At 46.7% G+C, this 18,493-nt stretch overlaps 3 protein-coding genes and 1 long non-coding RNA gene across 5 annotated transcripts; all 4 read left to right on the top strand.

Annotated features, from left to right (window-relative positions):
• The first annotated feature begins 1,932 nt into the window (after positions 1–1,932).
• On the top strand, positions 1,933–5,132 carry LOC124688847. 2 transcript variants are annotated; one of them, XR_006998643.1, is made up of 5 exons: positions 1,933–1,967; positions 2,761–2,904; positions 3,019–3,187; positions 3,326–4,672; positions 4,831–5,132. It is a non-coding gene; the product is annotated as an uncharacterized LOC124688847 (long non-coding RNA). The 2 variants fall into 2 exon arrangements; XR_006998642.1 differs by having other exon boundaries at positions 2,761–3,187.
• A 5,537-nt stretch (positions 5,133–10,669) lies between these two features.
• On the top strand, positions 10,670–11,170 carry LOC124688846 (pathogenesis-related protein 1-like). The gene has a single exon (XM_047222469.1). It carries the CDS (start codon positions 10,670–10,672, stop codon positions 11,168–11,170), a length of 501 nt encoding a protein of 166 aa, XP_047078425.1.
• A 2,048-nt stretch (positions 11,171–13,218) lies between these two features.
• LOC124688843 (nicotinate N-methyltransferase 1-like) lies at positions 13,219–15,190 on the top strand. The gene is made up of 3 exons (XM_047222467.1): positions 13,219–13,967; positions 14,599–14,663; positions 14,768–15,190. Exons 1-3 carry the CDS (start codon positions 13,235–13,237, stop codon positions 15,065–15,067), a joined length of 1,098 nt encoding a protein of 365 aa, XP_047078423.1. The 5' UTR covers positions 13,219–13,234; the 3' UTR covers positions 15,068–15,190.
• A 1,568-nt stretch (positions 15,191–16,758) lies between these two features.
• LOC124688842 (nicotinate N-methyltransferase 1-like) lies at positions 16,759–18,486 on the top strand. The gene is made up of 3 exons (XM_047222466.1): positions 16,759–17,527; positions 17,711–17,775; positions 17,876–18,486. Exons 1-3 carry the CDS (start codon positions 16,783–16,785, stop codon positions 18,173–18,175), a joined length of 1,110 nt encoding a protein of 369 aa, XP_047078422.1. The 5' UTR covers positions 16,759–16,782; the 3' UTR covers positions 18,176–18,486.
• Positions 18,487–18,493: the final 7 nt, after the last annotated feature.

Here is an 18,493-nt window from a genome sequence, read left to right as displayed (position 1 = left end):
CAACGGAACAAGCAGACCAGGGCAAAGCCCTAAACTACAGGATCTCCAAGAGCGCCCAAGACTTCAGCAAAACACCGGCGGCTCAGCTTGAGACCCCAAGCCCCGAGCCGCCACTCCGCGGATCTGAACCATGCAGGACTAGCACACTGAGCATCCTGTCAAAACAGAGGACCACCAACACCCCGAGATCCGGCTAACTACGCTAGTGAAGCCGGCGAAACTCCGAGCTCGAAGGGGAAGCTTCATGACGGCGCCTCCGGGAAGGAAAATGGCGCTCGCGAGCGTCATCGGTGTCGGCACGGGCCAGCCGTGCAATGCTTTCGCGGAGGCTTCGGCACCCACCCCAAGAGAACGCCTAAGTCTCGGCGCATGCCAATCACGACAAACCACCAGCTGTTGAAGAACACCGGGGTGCCTCCTCGCGACGACGCACCACAGACAGCCACCCTAGGCTCGGGAATGGTCGCGCAAAGGGGAGACACACCGTCTATATGGAGCCGGGTACTGCCTGACGTATGGCCTCAACGAAAGGGGTTTCGAGGAGGAGCTCGGATGGATCACTAGTAACTAGGGTAGCAGACAGAGCCCAGGGGTAGGCAACTGGCGACAAGTTGTGTGTCGTGGCCACGCCTCCAAGAAGGTGAACGGCGTCCAAGGACGTCGTCGTCGCCGGCAATGGCAAACACCTTGCTTTGCTTTCGCAAACACCCCAACGAGCCCGCCAGCGTCCCTGAAGGTCAGGGAGTCCAGTGGTGCCACACTAGACCTACGGAACAAAAATCCGAGACACACCGTCCCCCGGTGGTCAAGGGTGATAAAGAATGCTTTCTCTTCATTCTTTATTAGAGTTGTCAAAGTTCTCTGGATATCAAGATTTTTAATTTTGTCCACTGACTCTTCTATTTCATTTGGAGATTCCCCTGAGAGCAAGTATAATAAGTTCTAGTCAGCTGGCTATAAGAGTTAAAATAATATATTCATGCTTAGTTGGATGGGAGAGAAGAGGAGAGAGAAGAGGAGTGGGCTCTCATGCAAAAGCCAGCTCTAGCACGTGCTCCTAGGCACTTTGTGAGAGTAAAATGTGGACCATCCATTGATAAAGTAGTACATGATTATAGCTCACTATTATACATGTTGGCTCTATGTTAGCTACGAATGACATGGCACATGGCTTATAGCCAGCAGCTGACTATACTATTAAACTTGCTCTAAACTGATACCTAGTTTAGACGCCGCAGCTACCCACTGCTTCATTCGTAAAAGACTTTAAAGAATACTTATTACTCCGTAATAAAATTAATACCTGGGGATGTAGCGTGATCCTTTGCCTGAGCCAGTCGATGTGTCCTCTCCAGCTGTGTGTCGTCGGCGTTGGGTGTGCGGGCGGATGCGATCACTGGACCTCACCCCTGTGGCCGTCTCCATCGCTATCCCCCCGAATTAGATACAACATGTAATCCTGTTGCAATCCCAGCCTTCTCAGCGCTTTGACGGTGAGCGAGGGCCGGAGCCGCATCACCACCGTCCACCTCGCCGGAGTTACCTAGACAAATCACTTGCGATCGCTGCCTTCTCAGGCCTCTGCCTCTCCGCGCTCCTTGAAACGTTCTTTTCCCATCTCCGCTTGGTGGGTTTCCGTGAGATCCTTGATCCACAGATGAGGAGACGCGTCGGCCGGCGGCCACACTCGTGGTCGTCCCTGTGGCAGGTCGAGCCACCGCGAGCGAGCCTAGGTCAAGGGGCGAGTGAAACAAGGTTGGGAGGCGGCGGAGCTCCACCCGTGTTCTTGAGGCCGTCGGGGACAAGCAAGGCCGGCCACGCGACGGTGCCTCTCGGCGATGGCCGCGGCCGGCGGATGGGGCGTTGGCTGGAGAAGCTCGCCGTGGCACAATAATGGTGGCGGGGAGGCACAGATGAAAAACTCTTGGTCGCCTGCTCGATAGTCTGCTAGCGGCGTCCACCCGGAGGTATCACCGGTAACTTCCCCCATCACCTCCCCGCGCATCTCCTGCCCCCCACCACCGTGGCTTGAGACACTTCTCTTGCGGTTAGGGGTGCGTTACTGCTTCCTGTTGTGGGAGACGCGGTAGATTGTCGATGTTGGCCTAGGATCTGTGAACCATAGGTTCATTCACTCTCAATTCCTACCATTCGGTTCATGGTATTAGGGTCTTTTGCGTGACTCTTTGTGATGCACTTGTTTGATATGTCCATTGTTTGGGAATGACTTGAATAGCGAGGTATGCTTGCCTAAAGCTGCTGCTGCATTGAGTTCAGTTCAATTGAGCATAGAGTCCCTGTAAGTAAGTTTAATTTTCAATGACTGAAGACAAACTGAAAGCTGCATTTTTAACATATGCCTATGTTTCTTCAGTTTTATTAACACGTATCCATGCCCATTTGCTTGAGCACTGCAGTGATGGCTTACGAAAAATTCACAGTGAGGCAGATTTAGCTAGCGAAAGTTTAACTTTCAGTTATAATAGTTCAGCAGGGAGATATATGGGAGAAATTTGATACTTTTGCAACAAAATGGGTGGTATATAGCAGACTGCTGAGCTAAACGAATCATTTTTGTGTGGATAGTATTGCTAGATATTTTAGTGTTCAATTGCTCACGGATGAGCAGGGTATACTGCATGCCCTGGGTGCAGGTCGGAATGTCGGATGCGTGTTCCTTGAATCAATTTGGTTCCTTCTGTTCTACGAATTTGTTTGTTTACTGCCGGTAGTTGGTGATTTGTTGATTGATTTCGGCAGGGCTTGGGTTGTCTTGGGATAAAGGAGCTGAACATGGAAGAGGTGGCAATGCCTGAGTTCGCATGCCTCTACCAGTACAATGACCAAGAAGTCGCCTTCCTCTGTGCGCACCTCGAGGAGGCCACCCCTCGAGCCCCATGTTTGGTCAGTGCTCTTAATTATCCTGCTGCTTGGATGATCAGAGGAAGAACAAATGATGGAGTCTTTTGTATTAATTTTAATGACATATAATACACACTGAAGACCTACATGTGGCAGATGGTGATAGTGGGCAGAGCGAGAGGAGGATCTGTGCAACGAGTGCTTTGCCTTTCCTTTAATGCAGGAGATTTCACCACTCCTCAAGCTGTACTGCCGAATTTGATGCTACTTGCTAATGATCAGCGTTACAACCAAGATAGTTGTGAAATTCTCCCGCAAAATAAAGGTGGTTATGAAATTTAATTTATGCGCGAATGTATTTATAGTGGAGATCTGAATATTTGTGAATCATTATATCTTTTTATTTCACTATGCGATGTATTTTGTGTTTATCATCTTGCTTATACAATTTTCTTCTTCCTAGGATGCTTGTTGGCGGAGTGAAGCCTGCCTCGGCAAAGAAGCTGTATGCTGGAGGAGCTGAACCTTGCACCAGGCCATGGGTGTTGCACGGTTTACAACCCTGTGATGATTTCCGTTTAGATAGTTACATGTGGGCGGTGACAAGTATGTCCATGGTAAGTGAGTTATTTACCCTTTCATTACAGTGCGGGACAGAAATGAACAATCTAGGGTGGATGAAGACCAGCGCTTTGCACAAGTTTTTGTGTTTACGGCCCAGGAGAACCTTTGTTGTTTTCCCTGTTGTGGAAGAGTGGCATGTGGATACATAATATGTGTTCGTGTGCATTATAGCCTTGGATATTCTTAGAAGTCTTACAAGGTAATTCACACCTCATTTTTGTATTATTTCTCCCGTTGCATTATCGCCTTGAATTTATGTAAGTGGTGATATTTACAAATGAATGTTGGTTTATGTGCTTGACCTGCTGCGCCGGAGCAGATTTTTCTGCCATCTGTGCAGCTGCTAAATTTTGTGCTTATTTACGTCAGTAGCTTATTTGCCACTTCTATTATGGAGTTTGCCCATCGTTTTCTCTGCCAGAAAATTGTTTAGAGTAATAATGTTGCACATATCTGTAGGAGATGCATTTTAAAAGTTCCGTGCTTCTTTAGGTAAGTAGCTTATTTGACATTTCTATTATGGAGTTTGCCCATCGTTTTCTCTCCCAGCAAATCTTTTAGAGTAATAATATTTCCGATATTTGGGAGATGCATTTTCATTGGTAGGCAGGTCCTGAGTGTTATTATACATTTATGTCGCTCCAGAGATGATGATTGATTTTCTTATCAGGCTTTAATCGTCTTCGCGTTACAGCACGATGTAGGTGCCCGCCTTGGACACCAGAATGGAAGACACCATACTTTTAATGTTTGCATGTTTTAATTTTGCTTTCGGAATTTGGTCACCAAGTTTTTATTTTCCATGTTTCATGTATAGTAGAATCTTTGCGTCAGTTGGTAGTAGACTTAGGAGTACTTAACAAGCATATACAACATTGAACCCTCACCAACAGCCGTTTGGTATAGATGAGTTTGCAATTTATCTTCTCTTTTGTTCCTTCAACTACCTACTGAACATGTATATACAACACTGAAATCTCGGACAATATATTGATGCGCAGAGCCTTTGATTCATTGACTGCTAGACTTTGTTCTAGGTTCTGATCTTTCAAAAAAAAAAAATGTTCGCTGCGGTAGCATGTTGCGGTGGCGGCAGCCATGTCCCAATCATCGTTGGAGTGCCAAGGGCGTGTTCTCTTGTGAGGCAGCTTCGTCTGTGTCACCTCCACATCTTCAGATTCCTGAGGTATGTCACAAGGACTATCTTCCACTCCACCTCTGCTTGGATGTAAGCTATTTTACTTGATATCCCATGATGCTTAAATATGCAGTATATTTATGGTTGGTTCTAGCTGTTTCTTACGAAATGCACAGCTTTATTGCTTTTAATTTCGTGTCATGTAGAATGTCAAGAGAGAAGGGAGTATTCAAGAAGTCTCCGTCGAATAACCAGAGCTCCAGATCTTGAGCATTCCATTTATTCACTGCAGCTCATGCCAGTGGTATTTGTATCTAGGGAGTAGACTTTTTTTTCGAGTACTTGCAGGAGATCTGCGAGTTTTGTATTTAGATAGAAGAAAGGAAAAAGCCAAACACAAAGGGGGGGAGCAGATTAGAGTTTTCTCTAGGGCATTATATACCAGAAATTGTTTACATTATATGTGTCCTGAATAGTACTATTAACCCGAGGCAGCTTCTCTTTGGCTAATTAATACTATAACAAGATCACTGCCTAGCGGTTGTACTTTGCATGGGGATAAAAAAAATAGAAAAATGCAGATTTTCTATGAAATCCTTTCTTTCCATAGATGTATCTGGTCTGAGACGGTACACTACGAGAGGAATGCAATGGGATGGATGGTAGAGGGTTGCCTGCGCCCAAAAGCGATGATTCACTTGTCCCCTTGTCTATAGGGACCTTGTGGCATACAACCGCCATGACTCTTGCGTTATAGCCGCCCCTTTCTCTCTTTCTTTTGACTGCCTCCTGGACGGACGAAAGAAGGGAAGTTACAGAAGCCATGTACAATATCTGTGTAATAAGGCTATGCCGTTGGGTGTTATGCAAATTTCATTAGGCTACTATGCATGTAATTTCAGCATGCAATCTTGAGGCCTATGTAGGTGTCCTGATATTGTACTCCTACTTGCGTAGCTGTTAGAAAAATTAAGCGGATGTGAGATCCCAATGGTCGTCTAGCAAGTTTATTTTCATGGACTAAAATGTTTGCATGGTTTACTAATTTGCGCGATTGATTTGAAACAGGAATCATGTGTTAGAGCAATCTTAGTGGTGTTTTTAGCAAGCATTAGTTAGGAAACACTAAATAATTCGGAGATTAAATTGAGAAAATATATGATAACAACTAACAAAGCAGTAGTTCAAGACAACTTCACCTCACCGACCAGCTCACGCATGCATTCCCCTAGCGATTCATGCCTGGTCGACTAATTTTCATATCGCACCAGCCAGGGTATGCTAGAACGTCACATAGGCGGCGCGGCGAAGCGCGCTTGTTCATCTAGTGCAATTATATCCGCCTGAGAGTATCAACCTCCCAGAAATACTCCAGTGCCTCTTGAGCTCGTTGACGAACCAGGAGTGCGTGGCGAACTGATCGCCGAGGTCTCCGCATTTCTCACAGGAACAGAAGTGTCCACGGAAAGCTCAAACCGAGGTGATTCATTTGGAAACAACAGTTGTCCACAATAGAACTGACATTACTCGCATGATCATCCATAATGCCAGATCATCTGCGACGGCCCCAAAGGCGGCGATCATCACCGTTTGCTTGGGTGAGGAGCCTTCTGCCGCGGCAACACCCACACTCTCCAACTCTGCCGCTGCAGGGAGAACGGCAGGCGTGGCCGCGCCTGTCGATAGAACCTTTGCCACTGCAGCCAAATTTTCTGCTGAACCCGAAGAAGCAAAAAATATCCGCCAACGCGGAAATTTGTGCTGATCTAGTTGCACGTGCAGCTTATATATGGTACCAACTATGACTCGCAAGGGATCTGGAAAACATCCGACCAATGTGTGACGCAAAAGAGCTCAATGACACACTGCACAAGAGTTTTAAGTTCCGTGCTTGTTATGTCCCGTGCAGATTTGCACCGTGGATTTCGATCTATTTGTCACTTCGAGATTGGTGTTACCAAATTTCTATCTGTTTCACCACGATTATAAATATGAATCAGATTGACATGCCAAAGGAAAAAAAAAACAAATTAAACCATGCACGTGACCAAGGAAACTATTTGTCACTTCGAGATTTTTTTTTTTTACGAATAGAAATTGTATTACTTAAGCCTCAGAATTACAGTCCTCGCTACAAAGTCTAGGTATCAAACTTGGTCCCGAACGAAACCAAACATCAGTCGTGCGGTCCGTTCGAGATTGGTGTTACCAAATTTCTATCTGTTTCACCACGATTATAAATATGAATCAGATTGACATGCCAAAGGAAAAAAAAAACAAATTAAACCATGCACATGACCAAGGAAACTGCTGGCGGTGGCGAGCAAACGCATCATGAGTGAAAACCATGGGCGAGGACGACCGATCGGTACATGCCACCGATGTCACGCTGCAAAACAGCGGCTCACATGCGTCAGTTTCGTACGCTTTGGGATAACTAGCAAGCTGGCCCTCACATTTCATCTTCAACATATATATTGAACTTGTCTATGAAATTAATTTATGGTTTCAGAGATTTTATAAGTATGGAATTATAAATTACATTGTTTTATGACCACACAAAATGTTTTGTTTACTAAAATAATATCCATATGAAAAATTATTTGACCAAATTTAAGTTGTTGAACAATATTTAATGCACGGCTTATGAAAACGCTATCTCACCTTATTTTCTATCATATGTAGTGATATTCCTATTTTTTTATTTCCTTCCTATTGTCCACGCCTGCTCATACAGGGTATCGACGGTCTTACTCACATGTATTTGTTTTATCATGGCACATGACCACATCTATTTGGATTTGTCATCATTTTGAAAATGCTAATTAGTCACATATTCACTACATATCCTCACTTATTAATCTCTACTATTCTTGCTAAAAAAAGTAATCTCTACTATTTTCATGGAATCCAAAATTATGCCCAACCGTGGAGTTATACGTATCTTCTTCTATTTTGCAAAAAATCGGCCATCTCTCAGACCACGTCAGGGGCCTCACGCTTGCTGTTGTGGCGATTGTCTCATGAATAACGCCGTCGAAGTGGTGTTATCACCTGCACGACATGGCAGCCGTGCACGTGGCTTTAAGGATGGCATTGGGAAGAGTAGAGCAGTACCATACCTATACCCGTATGGACAATGGGTACAAACTTCGACTCATACCCATACCTATGGGTATAAAACTTTACATGTACCCATACTCGGCGGGTACCTGATGGGTAGGTTTTAAATTGTACACAAGTCAATCATAATTTTACATTTATCGAGAACAAATTTGATTAAAAAAATTAATTATCTCAACTCAATAACACGTGGCTTAGTACATAACAATTAACATAATATAAAAATCACATTCTCATATTCTAACTCATAAGTCAACAAAAATAGATGTGTCACGTAAGATTTGACAATAAATGGGCAGGGTATGGATATACCCGCGGGTATGAGGCTATATCAGTGCCCTGCCAATGGTTTAACGGGCAGGGTATGGGTACTATCCATGGGGCATAAAAGTGTACCCATAGTCCGCCTATGCGTGTATGGTACCCACAGATACCCGTACACGTGGGTAAAATTCCCATCCATGCATGGCTTCCTTCGAAGATACCTAGTGAACAATGTGGCGGCCTAGCTCCACAAGAAGATGTTGAAGGCAAAACAAGAACGGAAGTTTCGTTTCGGAAGAGTAGCAACTAACTCACACTGAAATTGCTAGCGCCGAGTATTCTCACAAAAATTTGATAAGAAATTACGTCTCAAATATCGAAACGGAGGAAGTATTAAATAAAATAATTACTATCAAATAAATATATTTTCTTTGTTTTTATTGGAAGACTTATAGTTCTAGAGATATACTGCCTTGTCAAGCTCATCAATTTTTTCAGGACTCGTTATTTTTCACGTCTTACATGGCACGTGATTTCTCTTCCGTTTTTATACATATGCTTCTTATTAAACGTGTCAAACATGGTTACACAGTTATGATGTGACTATTAGTCTCTCGTTAAATCATATCTATGCATTAAACTACTCAGGAGTAACATACTAGGTAGTAACATCACACATCTCAAGGCATTTCGGTGACATGGCATGGTAATAAATGAAGAAAGAGAGTGAGGTGGTAACTACCTATGTTACCATAACATCACACTTCCCAATACAAGATGAGTCTACAACCTAATAAATATGACCTTGCATGATACCACACATATGTTACTACCTACTATAGAGATAGTGACATAGATTAGTAACATTTGTATGTTACTACTCCTACTCGATGTTACTCCCCACTATGACTAGTTATAGGTCCAACAGTCAAAATAAATTTGATGATGTGAATTAACGTGGTGTGTAAGTTTATTATTATAGAATTTTACGCCTTAAATATCGGAATGGAGGGAGTATTAAATAATATAATTAAATATCTAATAAATATATTTTTCTTTGTATTTATTGGACAAAGCTAGAGTCCTAGAGATATACCTCTTGTCATGCTCATCAACGTTTCGTGGACTTCTCCTTTTCACGTCTTACATGGAACGTGATTTCTCTTCCTTTTCTGATACATGTGCTTCTCATTGAACGTGTCAAACATTGTTACATGGTTATATACGGGATTATTAGTCTCTCCTTAAATACTATGTATAAATTATAAATCTATCAGTTAAAATAATTCTGATGATATTGATGAACGTGGTGTCTCAATTTTAGACCTCCGTATTGTCACGTATGTTTATATTAGACTCTTTTTATTTTAAATCCTATCTAGAAATTATTGATTTGATAGTTAAAATAATTTTGATGACGTAGATTAACGTGGTTTCTTTGTTTTAGACTTCCATATAGTGTTTTCGTATATAATAGAAATAGATAGAATTTTTATGAACTTCAGCTCTGCTGTAGCTTTCTAAGGAAATTGCAGGTCTGATTTCTGAACGTTTGAGAATGTTGATTGGTCGAGAGATCAAGTTGATTTGGATATAATTTTCTGTTTTTATTGGATAGAGAGTCCTAGAGATATATGTCTTGCAAAGCTCGTCAAATTTTTTCAGGACTCCTTTTTCGAGTATTACATGGCACTTGGTTTTTCTTTCTTTTTTGATACATGTGCTTCTAATTGAACATGTCAAATATTGTTACACAGTTAGGTAGGTGACATTTAGCCTCTTGTTAACTCTTATCCATAAATTATACTCTAGATCTAATACACAATTTTGTTTGTTTTTATTGGACAGGGCTAGAGTTCTAGAGATAGCTCATCAATTTTTTCAGGACTCGTTCTTTTTGATGTCTTACATAGCACGTGATTTCTCTTCCTTTCTTGATACATATGCTTCTTATTGAAGGTGTCAAACATGGCTACACGGTTATGATGTACGCGACTATTAGTCTCTCATTAAATCATATCTATGCATTATAGAGGTCCAACAGTTAAAATAATTTTTATGATGTGAATTAACATGGTGTGTTTATTTTAGAAATTTACGCTTTAAATATCGGAATGGGGAGAGTATTAAATAAAATAATTAATATCTAATAAATATATTTTTTGTTGTTTTTTATCAGACAGAGCTAAAGTCCTAGAGATATACACGTCTTGTCATGCTCATCAACTTTTTGAGGACTTCTTCTTTTTCACGTTTTACATGGCACGTGATTTCTCTTCCTTTTTGATACATGTGCTTCTTATTGAACGTGTCAAACATTGTTACACAGTTACATACGTGAGTTTTAGCCTCTTGTTAGTCCTACCCATAAATTATAGATCTAATTGTTAAAATAATTTTGATGATATGGATAGTAGCTGCAGTAGCTTTCTAAGGAAGCTGCAGGTCTCATTTCCGGACGTTTGAGAATGTTGATTGGTCGAGAGACCAAGTTGACACCGGACAATGGTGCATGATTCCCAAAGCTGTGCTTAGAAAAGGCATACGTATCATCGAGCTTATGCGCTATAAATACACAATCACCGTGTGGTAGCAAAGCTCATCATTACAGTTACAGATACAACTTGTGATCCATCTTGTAAAGCATTACTATTAGCCATGGAGTACTCGCCGAAGCTTGCACTGCTCTTCGTTCTGGCGTCCGCGATGGCGGCCGCCGTCGTCATGGCCCAAAACTCGCAGCAGGACTTCGTGGACCTCCACAACGCTGCGCGCGCCGACGTGGGCGTCGAACGGCTCGCCTGGAACAACACCGTGGCAGCGTGGGCGCAGGAGTACGCGGAGACGCATCTCAGCGACTGCAAACTTGAGCATTCTCCGGCGGGCCGGCCGTACGGCGAGAACCTCTACGGAGGAGCCGGCGGTGGGGCTAGCTGGTCGGCGGTGGACGCCGTGAACTCGTGGGTGTCGGAGAAGGCGGGCTACGACCACAGCAGCAACACCTGCTTGACGGAGCCATGCGGGCACTACAAGCAGGTGGTGTGGCGCAGGTCGACAGAGATCGGCTGCGCCCGCGTGGTCTGCAACAGCGGCGACGGCGTTTTCATCATCTGCAGCTACTACCCACCGGGCAACTACCCTGGGCAGAGCCCCTACTAGGGCTACGTACGTTCGTCCGTACTACTACTACAAAGGTCTAAGCTCATATGTGGCCTCTCTATGGCCCCATGCATATGCGTATAGCTATGCCTAAATAAATAATTGAGCTGTGATCACAGTCGTGATTAAGTTACTTAACTAGCCACGCCATGGTTTTAGCGGCTATTGTACTATCATACAGTATTATATTGTGTTCCCTATGAATAAAAATATACGGTTCCATTGTGTTAAGCATCTCCAACGGGCCGACGCATTTCGGACGTCCAAAATGTCCGATTGTGTCCGTTTGCGTCGGCCTGCGGACGTCATGGGGTCCAGCTAGACGGTGGAGAAGAAGGGGTTATGATGGAAGACGGCGATGAAGAAGAAGATAACGATAACCAGTACCGATCTATGTTCTCTGAATGCGATGATACCGCAATGGAAGACAATGAAGAAGAAGGAGGTGAAGAACAGGCAGCAGATGATCCTGTTGATGATGCTATTCGTCGGGCCATTTCTGATGCAAGAAGAGACTGTGGCACGGATAAGGAGAGGTTGCAGTTCGACAAGATGTTAGAGGACCACCACAAATTGTTGTACCCAGGTTGTGAAGATGGGCAGAGAAACCTGGGTAGCATATTGGAATTGCTGAAATGGAAGGCGGAGGTCGGTGTGGTCGACTCGGGATTTGAAAATTTGATGATAATATTAAAGAAGTTGTTTCCAAGAAATAACGAATTGCTCGTCGGTACATATGAAGCAAAGAAGCTTGTCTGCCCTCTAGGATTAGATGTGCAGAAGATACATGCATGCATTAATGACTGTATCCTCTACCGCGGTGAGAAGTACGAGAATTTGAAAAAATACCCGATATGCGGTGCATTGCGGTATAAGATCGGAAAAGATGACCCTGGGGATGTTGAGGGCGAGCCACCCAAGAAGAGGGTTCCTGCGAAGGTGATGTGGTATGCTCCAATAATACCACGGTTGAAACGTTTGTTCAGAAACAAAGAGCATGCCAAGTTGTTGCGATGGCACATGGAAGAACGTAAGAAAGACGCGATGTTGAGGCACCCCGCTGATGGTCGGCAGTGGAGAAACATCGGGAGAGAGTTCTCGGATTTTGTAGGAGAGGCAAGGAACTTATGGTTTGGTCTAAGTACAGATGGCATGAATCCTTTTGGGGAGCGAGCTGCAGATCCACAGCACCGGCCCGTGACTCTATGTATCTACAACCTTCCTCCTTGGTTGTGCATGAAGCGGAAGTTCATTATGATGCCAGTGCTTATCCAAGGCCCAAAGCAACCGGGCAACGACATTGATGTGTACATAAGGCCATTAGTTGATGAACTTTTGGAGTTGTGAGCCAAACCAGGTGTACGTGTGTGGGATGAGCACACCGAGCAAGAATTTGATCTACGAGCGTTGCTATTCGTAACCATCAATGATTGGCCTGCTCTTAGTAACATTTCAGGACAGACGAACAAAGGATACAATGCATGCACACACTGTTTAGATGAGACTGAAAGTAAATATTTGGGAAAACCAGAAAAGTTGTGTACCCGTTCAATCATCGTTTCCTTTCGCGCAAGCATCTCTTAAAAAAAAGGCAAGCATTTCTTGTTTCGTCTGGACTCCCCGAATGCACTTCAGGAGGTCGAGGATTGTTGGGCTCTCCGGATAAATTTAGGTCCAATTCCCAAGAAAAACGAGAAACCGATAACCCACTCGAACGAATAACACCTTCTAGATAAAAAAAAACAAGTGCGGAAGTTGGGCGAGACGGCTTTGCTCTAAATTAATCGTGAATCTCGAGAGCGCAGCAATTTTGAAAGCCGCCACTATAGTTACTCTAGTGACCAAATCCGATTTGTTGATGATATGCTGCCACCTTTGCACGGCGAGCAGGCAAATTATTGACGCTGCCATGTGGCCCCAGGAATCTAGTGGCCCCACGTGTCATCGCTTAACAGAATCACTCATGTCGCACACCAGACTCCCTATTTACCAGCCGATAGATAACTCGCGCGTCACACAAACACGCGGTGTCTCCCCTCACTCCACCAATCCAGCTCAACGAAAATGTCGTCGCCGGCAGCCGAGCCCGCCTCCGCCGCCGCCGACCTCTCGCCGGCGGAGGCGCGTCTCGCGATGATGGAGCTGGCCAACATGATCTCCGTGCCCATGGCCTTGACCGCCGTCATCCGCCTCGGCGTGCCGGCCGCCATCTGGGCGGGCGGCGCCAACGCGCCCCTCCCGGCCGCCGCCCTCCTCCCCGCGGGCCACCCAGACCCGTCCGTCCTCGAGCGCCTCCTCCGCCTGCTCGCCTCCCGCGGCGTCTTCTCCGAGCACGCCACCCCCGGCACCTCCCACGCCCGGCGGTACGCGCTCACCGCCGTCGGCCGCACCCTGGTCCCCACGGGCCCCTCCGGCGCGTCCTACGCCGACTACGTCCTCCAGCACCACCAGGACGCGCTGGTGCTCGCCTGGCCGCGGCTCCGCGACGCCGTGCTCGACCCCGCGGGGCCCGAGCCCTTCGCGCGCGCCCACGGCGGCGTGCCAGCCTACGCATACTACGGCCAGGACCGGGAGGCGAACGAGGTGATGCTGCGCGCCATGACGGGGGTGTCCGAGCCGTTCATGGAGGCGCTGCTGGACGGCTACGGCGGCGGGTTCGAGGGCGTGGCCACGCTAGTGGACGTCGGGGGCAGCTCTGGGGCTTGCCTCGAGATGATCATGCGCAGCGTGCCCACCATCCGGGAGGGCGTCAACTTCGACCTCCCCGACGTCGTCGCCGCCGCGCCGCCCATTGCCGGTAAGACCATCGACCACCCCCTACTCTATGAATTGCTCATGAGATATTCCTGATGATCCGGTGGTTGAAACTAGCAAACTAATCGGCACGTAGTACAAATACAACAACTGACAATGACAATGCCTCACGAGTAGCCACAAGATCGATCGCAAGAACAGTGTCTCGCCACCAACCAACAAAGTAGACATGGCGCATGTGGGTCACGAGAAATGCGCAGATCGCGAACAGGTGGGGCACGAGGTGCACACACACACCATAGATTTACCAGTGCCACACAATAGAAACTTTGAAGGAAATTCGCTGTTTCTTTGGGCATCAACATCAGCAGTAGAGGAGTCTGACATCGAGGTTTCAGATCACAGTTTTGTGGTCAATCAAACCATGCTTACCATCTTGGGTTCAGAAGTTTTTTACCTGTTCCAGGCTTCAGAGCGAAGTGCTCGTCAGAGAAAGCAGCTCCAGCTCACAGGATTTTCCGCCCATTTTGTCTTGTCCCTACCTAAATTGCTAAAATGAATAAATGAGATGATGGGCACAGTGTTTTGCCTTTGTTTGTTGTTATACTGCATTTAAATTCGTAGGACCAAGACATACTAACAATGTAGATGCTTCCAAATAACCTTTTTCACAGGAGTAAGGCACGTTGGTGGAGACATGTTCAAGTCCATCCCCTCCGGCGACGCCATCTTCATGAAGGTATGTATGTCCTGAATTTCCCAGCTAGAACCAAACACCTCCTGAAAAACTGTCTAAATGAAGCAAGATTTATATCCCCACTTTTTTCTCTCGTCTTCCTCCAGTGGGTCCTAACGACGTGGACCAACGACGAGTGCACGGCGATCCTGAAGAACTGCCACAAGGCGCTGCCGGAGGGCGGGAAGCTCATCGCCTGCGAGCCGGTGGTGCCGGAGACGACCGACACTAGCACGAGGACGAGGGCGCTGCTGGAGAATGACATCTTCGTCATGACAACGTACCGGACACAGGGGAGGGAGCGGTCCGAGGAGGAGTTCCGGCAGCTTGGCCTCACCGCCGGGTTCACCGGCTTCAGGGCACTTTACCTGGACCCTTTCTACGCCGTCCTGGAGTATGTCAAGTGATGCTATGAGCTTGGATCACTTCTGTGCTTTAGTATTTCTCCTGTAATAGATGACTCAGGTCATACGGAATATGTATGTCTGCCCAAGTTGCTGTCAGGTTGGGCGTGCATTTCAGTTCTAGAACAAGACATATCTTTGAATCATTCTAATTGGAACTTCTCAAGTTGAAATCAACAGTAATACCCATCATTAGACAAATCAGAGCACATAGAAAGAACAGGCACAAATTACTGACGCTGGAATGAGAACCGTTGGAACAATCAGCAATCCATTGTCAGCAATTATTTCTTAGTTATGATGCGATCACACATACAACTAAGTGAGAGCTATCTTGTTTGGACCAGATCATAGTGAATCTTTTTTTTGAAATAGTGGATGGGACCCATCTTTTGCATCAAAGAGATGCATAGGGAGGTTATTTAGATTTTATTCAACAAAGACTTCCAAAGTGTACTTCCTCCGTACTTTAGTCTACATTCTAGAAAAAATCAGACAAATTAGTAGTGCATTTATTAGTACTACTTAAATTGGTAACATCCAATCCAAGCTACATTGAAAATAGTAACATCCAATATAGATAAAGGAGGAACACTTCATTTTCCGTATTCTTGTTGACTAAAAGCTAGATGTAGAGTATTTCAGAACAAAATTTAGGCCTAGAATGCAGAGTATTTCAGAATAAATTTTAGGCCTATAAAGCAGAGTATTTCAGAACGGAGGGAGTACATCACAAAACCCGAAACCACCACTCAAAACCTACAAACCCGACAATTGGTGAAGCAACATTTCAAGGCTTTGACGTAAAAAAAAACAGGCATCAACGAGTCACCCTGTGCCGAAGATAGGAGCAATAGTCTGGTCTAGCAGACCCTCGGTGAGCACGTCTTGCACTCACTTTTGAATCCGTCACCGCCACCGACTGATGGTCCATCTTCAGGGTAGAGATCCAAGACTCATGCCAAGCCTGTTGTTGACACCGCCACGATGATAGACAACGCCTCTACCCTGCCCTCGCCCATCAATACACATATGCCGCCGTGACCCAGCTGCATCACGCCGCCGAGATCCATCGTCGATGATGGGATAGATGGCACGCCACTCCACCATCTCGAACACCAGCATCTTCCGCTGGTCTCACAAGTCAGGTCCAACTCCCACATGTTGTCCTAGGAGAGAAATCAACGGTAAGCGCTGCCAACATTTGACCCGGAAACCGGATCTTAGGTTTCCCCTGGAGCGATATGGGCGGGAACTTGAACTGCGTCATTGACGCCTTCAACAAGGGTTACGATGCCCGCGGGCGCCACCGTCGTAGGTTCATCTGTCACTAGAGACATTAGCAATCTGACGCACCCACAAAGATCTGGACCATCTTGTCCACCTGGCACAACTCCCGCGAGCCGCCCCGTGGTGGAGCCAAGCCCAGGCCCAAGGCGCCCGCCGAAGGATCTCACAATCATACAAAAATCTCAACCCCGAAATTCCTTTTATTTTGTGCTAGATAAAAATAACAAAAATTTATATGTTTTGGTGATTTGAAAATAACTATTCACATCTACACTTTTGTTATCTTCGTGTAGTTTAGTAGAATATAAAGTACTTTGTAAATGAACTTACTAATGTCACAAACAAACAATGATATCTTGTGGGACGTAGTACACGTCACACAGGCACGCGGGCGTCTCCCCTCACTCGACCAATCCAGCTCAACGAAAATGTCGTTGCCAGCAGCCGAGCCCAACCCCGCCGTCGATGACCTCTCGCCGGCGGAAGCGCGTCTCGCGATGATGGAGCTGGCCAACATGATCTCGGTCCCGATGGCCCTGACCGCCGTCATCCGCCTCGGCGTGCCGGCCACCATATGGGCGGGCGGCGCCAACGCGCCCCTCCCGGCCGCCGCCCTCCTCCCGCCGGACCACCCGGACCCCTCCGTCCTCGAGCGCCTGCTCCGCCTGCTCACCTCTCGCGGCGTCTTCTCCGAGCACACCAGCCCCAGCTCCCACGCCGCCACCGCCGGCGAGCGGCGGTACGCGCTCACCGCCGTGGGCCGCACCCTCGTCCCCACGGGCCCCTCGGGAGCGTCCTACGCCGACTACGTCCTCCAGCACCACCAGGACGCGCTGGTGCTGGCGTGGCCGCGGCTCCACGACGCCGTGCTGGACCCCGCGGGACCCGAGCCCTTCGCCCGCGCCAACGGCGGCGTCCCGGCCTACGCGTACTACGGCCAGAACAGGGAGGCGAACGAGGTGATGCTGCGCGCCATGACGGGGGTCTCGGAGCCGTTCATGGAGGCGCTGCTGGATGGCTATGGCGGCGGGTTCGAGGGCGTGGAGACGCTCGTGGATGTCGGGGGAAGCTCTGGAGCTTGCTTGGAGATGATCATGAGGAGGGTGCCCACCATCCGGGAGGGCGTCAACTTCGACCTGCCCGACGTCGTCGCCGCCGCCCCGCCCATCGCCGGTGAGACCATCGAAAGCAATTGTACCTCTCAGGACTTTCAGTCTATTTTGTCTCTGTTTAATCTGCTAAAATGAAATGATGGGCACATTTTTTGCTGGACAGCTATATAAATTCGTAGGACCAAGACATGTATATTTCATACTACTAACAATGGAGATGCTTGCGAATGGATTGTTTTCACAGGAGTAAGGCATGTTGGTGGTGACATGTTCAATTCTATCCCCTCCGGCGACGCCATCTTCATCAAGGTATGTGTCGAATGATTCTCCTGCGATCAAACACCTTGCCACATACCGTCGAAATCAAGCAAGATTTCATTTGATTGCCATCTTGTTTTTCTTCCTCCAGTGGGTACTCGGGGGATGCACCAATGACGAGTGCACGGCGATCCTCAAAAACTGCCACAAGGTGCTGCCGGAGGGCGGGAAGCTTATCGCCTGTGAGCCCCTTGTGCCGGAGACAACAGATACCAGTACAAGGACAAGGGCGCTTCTGGAGGTCGACATCTTTGTCATGGCCACCTACCGGACCCAGGGGAGGGAGCGGTCCGAGGAGGAGTTCCGGCAGCTCGGCCTCATCGCCGGGTTCACCGGATTCAGGGCACTCTACCTGGACCCTTTCTATGCTGTTCTAGAGTATGTGAAGTGATCTCGACTTAGATCACTTCTGTCTGTGCTGAAGTGTTTCTGTTTCTCCTCTAACAGCCGACTGAAGCCATACTAGAGTATGTGAAGTGATCTGGGCTTAGATCACTTCTGCGCTGAAGTGTTTCTGTTTCTCCTGTAACAGCCGACTGAAGCCATATGTGCCGACTGAAGCCATATGTATGATTGTATGGAGTCAGACAGGTCAGGTCAGGACACAGAAAGAACATATAACTCATGCTCTGGAAAGAGAACCGTGGGAACATTCAGCGATTCATTGCCACAGATATACATTCTTACATCAAATATTTCTTAGTTATGA

The sequence above is a fragment of the Lolium rigidum genome, chromosome 2 (assembly GCF_022539505.1).
Source record: "Lolium rigidum isolate FL_2022 chromosome 2, APGP_CSIRO_Lrig_0.1, whole genome shotgun sequence".
Classification (NCBI taxonomy): domain Eukaryota; kingdom Viridiplantae; phylum Streptophyta; class Magnoliopsida; order Poales; family Poaceae; genus Lolium; species Lolium rigidum.
This window is presented reverse-complemented; position numbering and strand designations above follow the sequence as displayed.

Coding starts and splice junctions, on each gene's coding strand:
- LOC124688846 (XM_047222469.1), top strand. CDS start 10,670: ATGGAGTACTCGCCGAAGCTTGCACTGCTCTTCGTTCTGGCGTCCGCG.
- LOC124688842 (XM_047222466.1), top strand. CDS start 16,783: ATGTCGTTGCCAGCAGCCGAGCCCAACCCCGCCGTCGATGACCTCTCG. Junction 17,528..17,710: donor CGCCGCCCCGCCCATCGCCG/GTGAGACCATCG, acceptor TTGTTTTCACAG/GAGTAAGGCATGTTGGTGGT. Junction 17,776..17,875: donor GCGACGCCATCTTCATCAAG/GTATGTGTCGAA, acceptor TTCTTCCTCCAG/TGGGTACTCGGGGGATGCAC.
- LOC124688843 (XM_047222467.1), top strand. CDS start 13,235: ATGTCGTCGCCGGCAGCCGAGCCCGCCTCCGCCGCCGCCGACCTCTCG. Junction 13,968..14,598: donor CGCCGCGCCGCCCATTGCCG/GTAAGACCATCG, acceptor CCTTTTTCACAG/GAGTAAGGCACGTTGGTGGA. Junction 14,664..14,767: donor GCGACGCCATCTTCATGAAG/GTATGTATGTCC, acceptor GTCTTCCTCCAG/TGGGTCCTAACGACGTGGAC.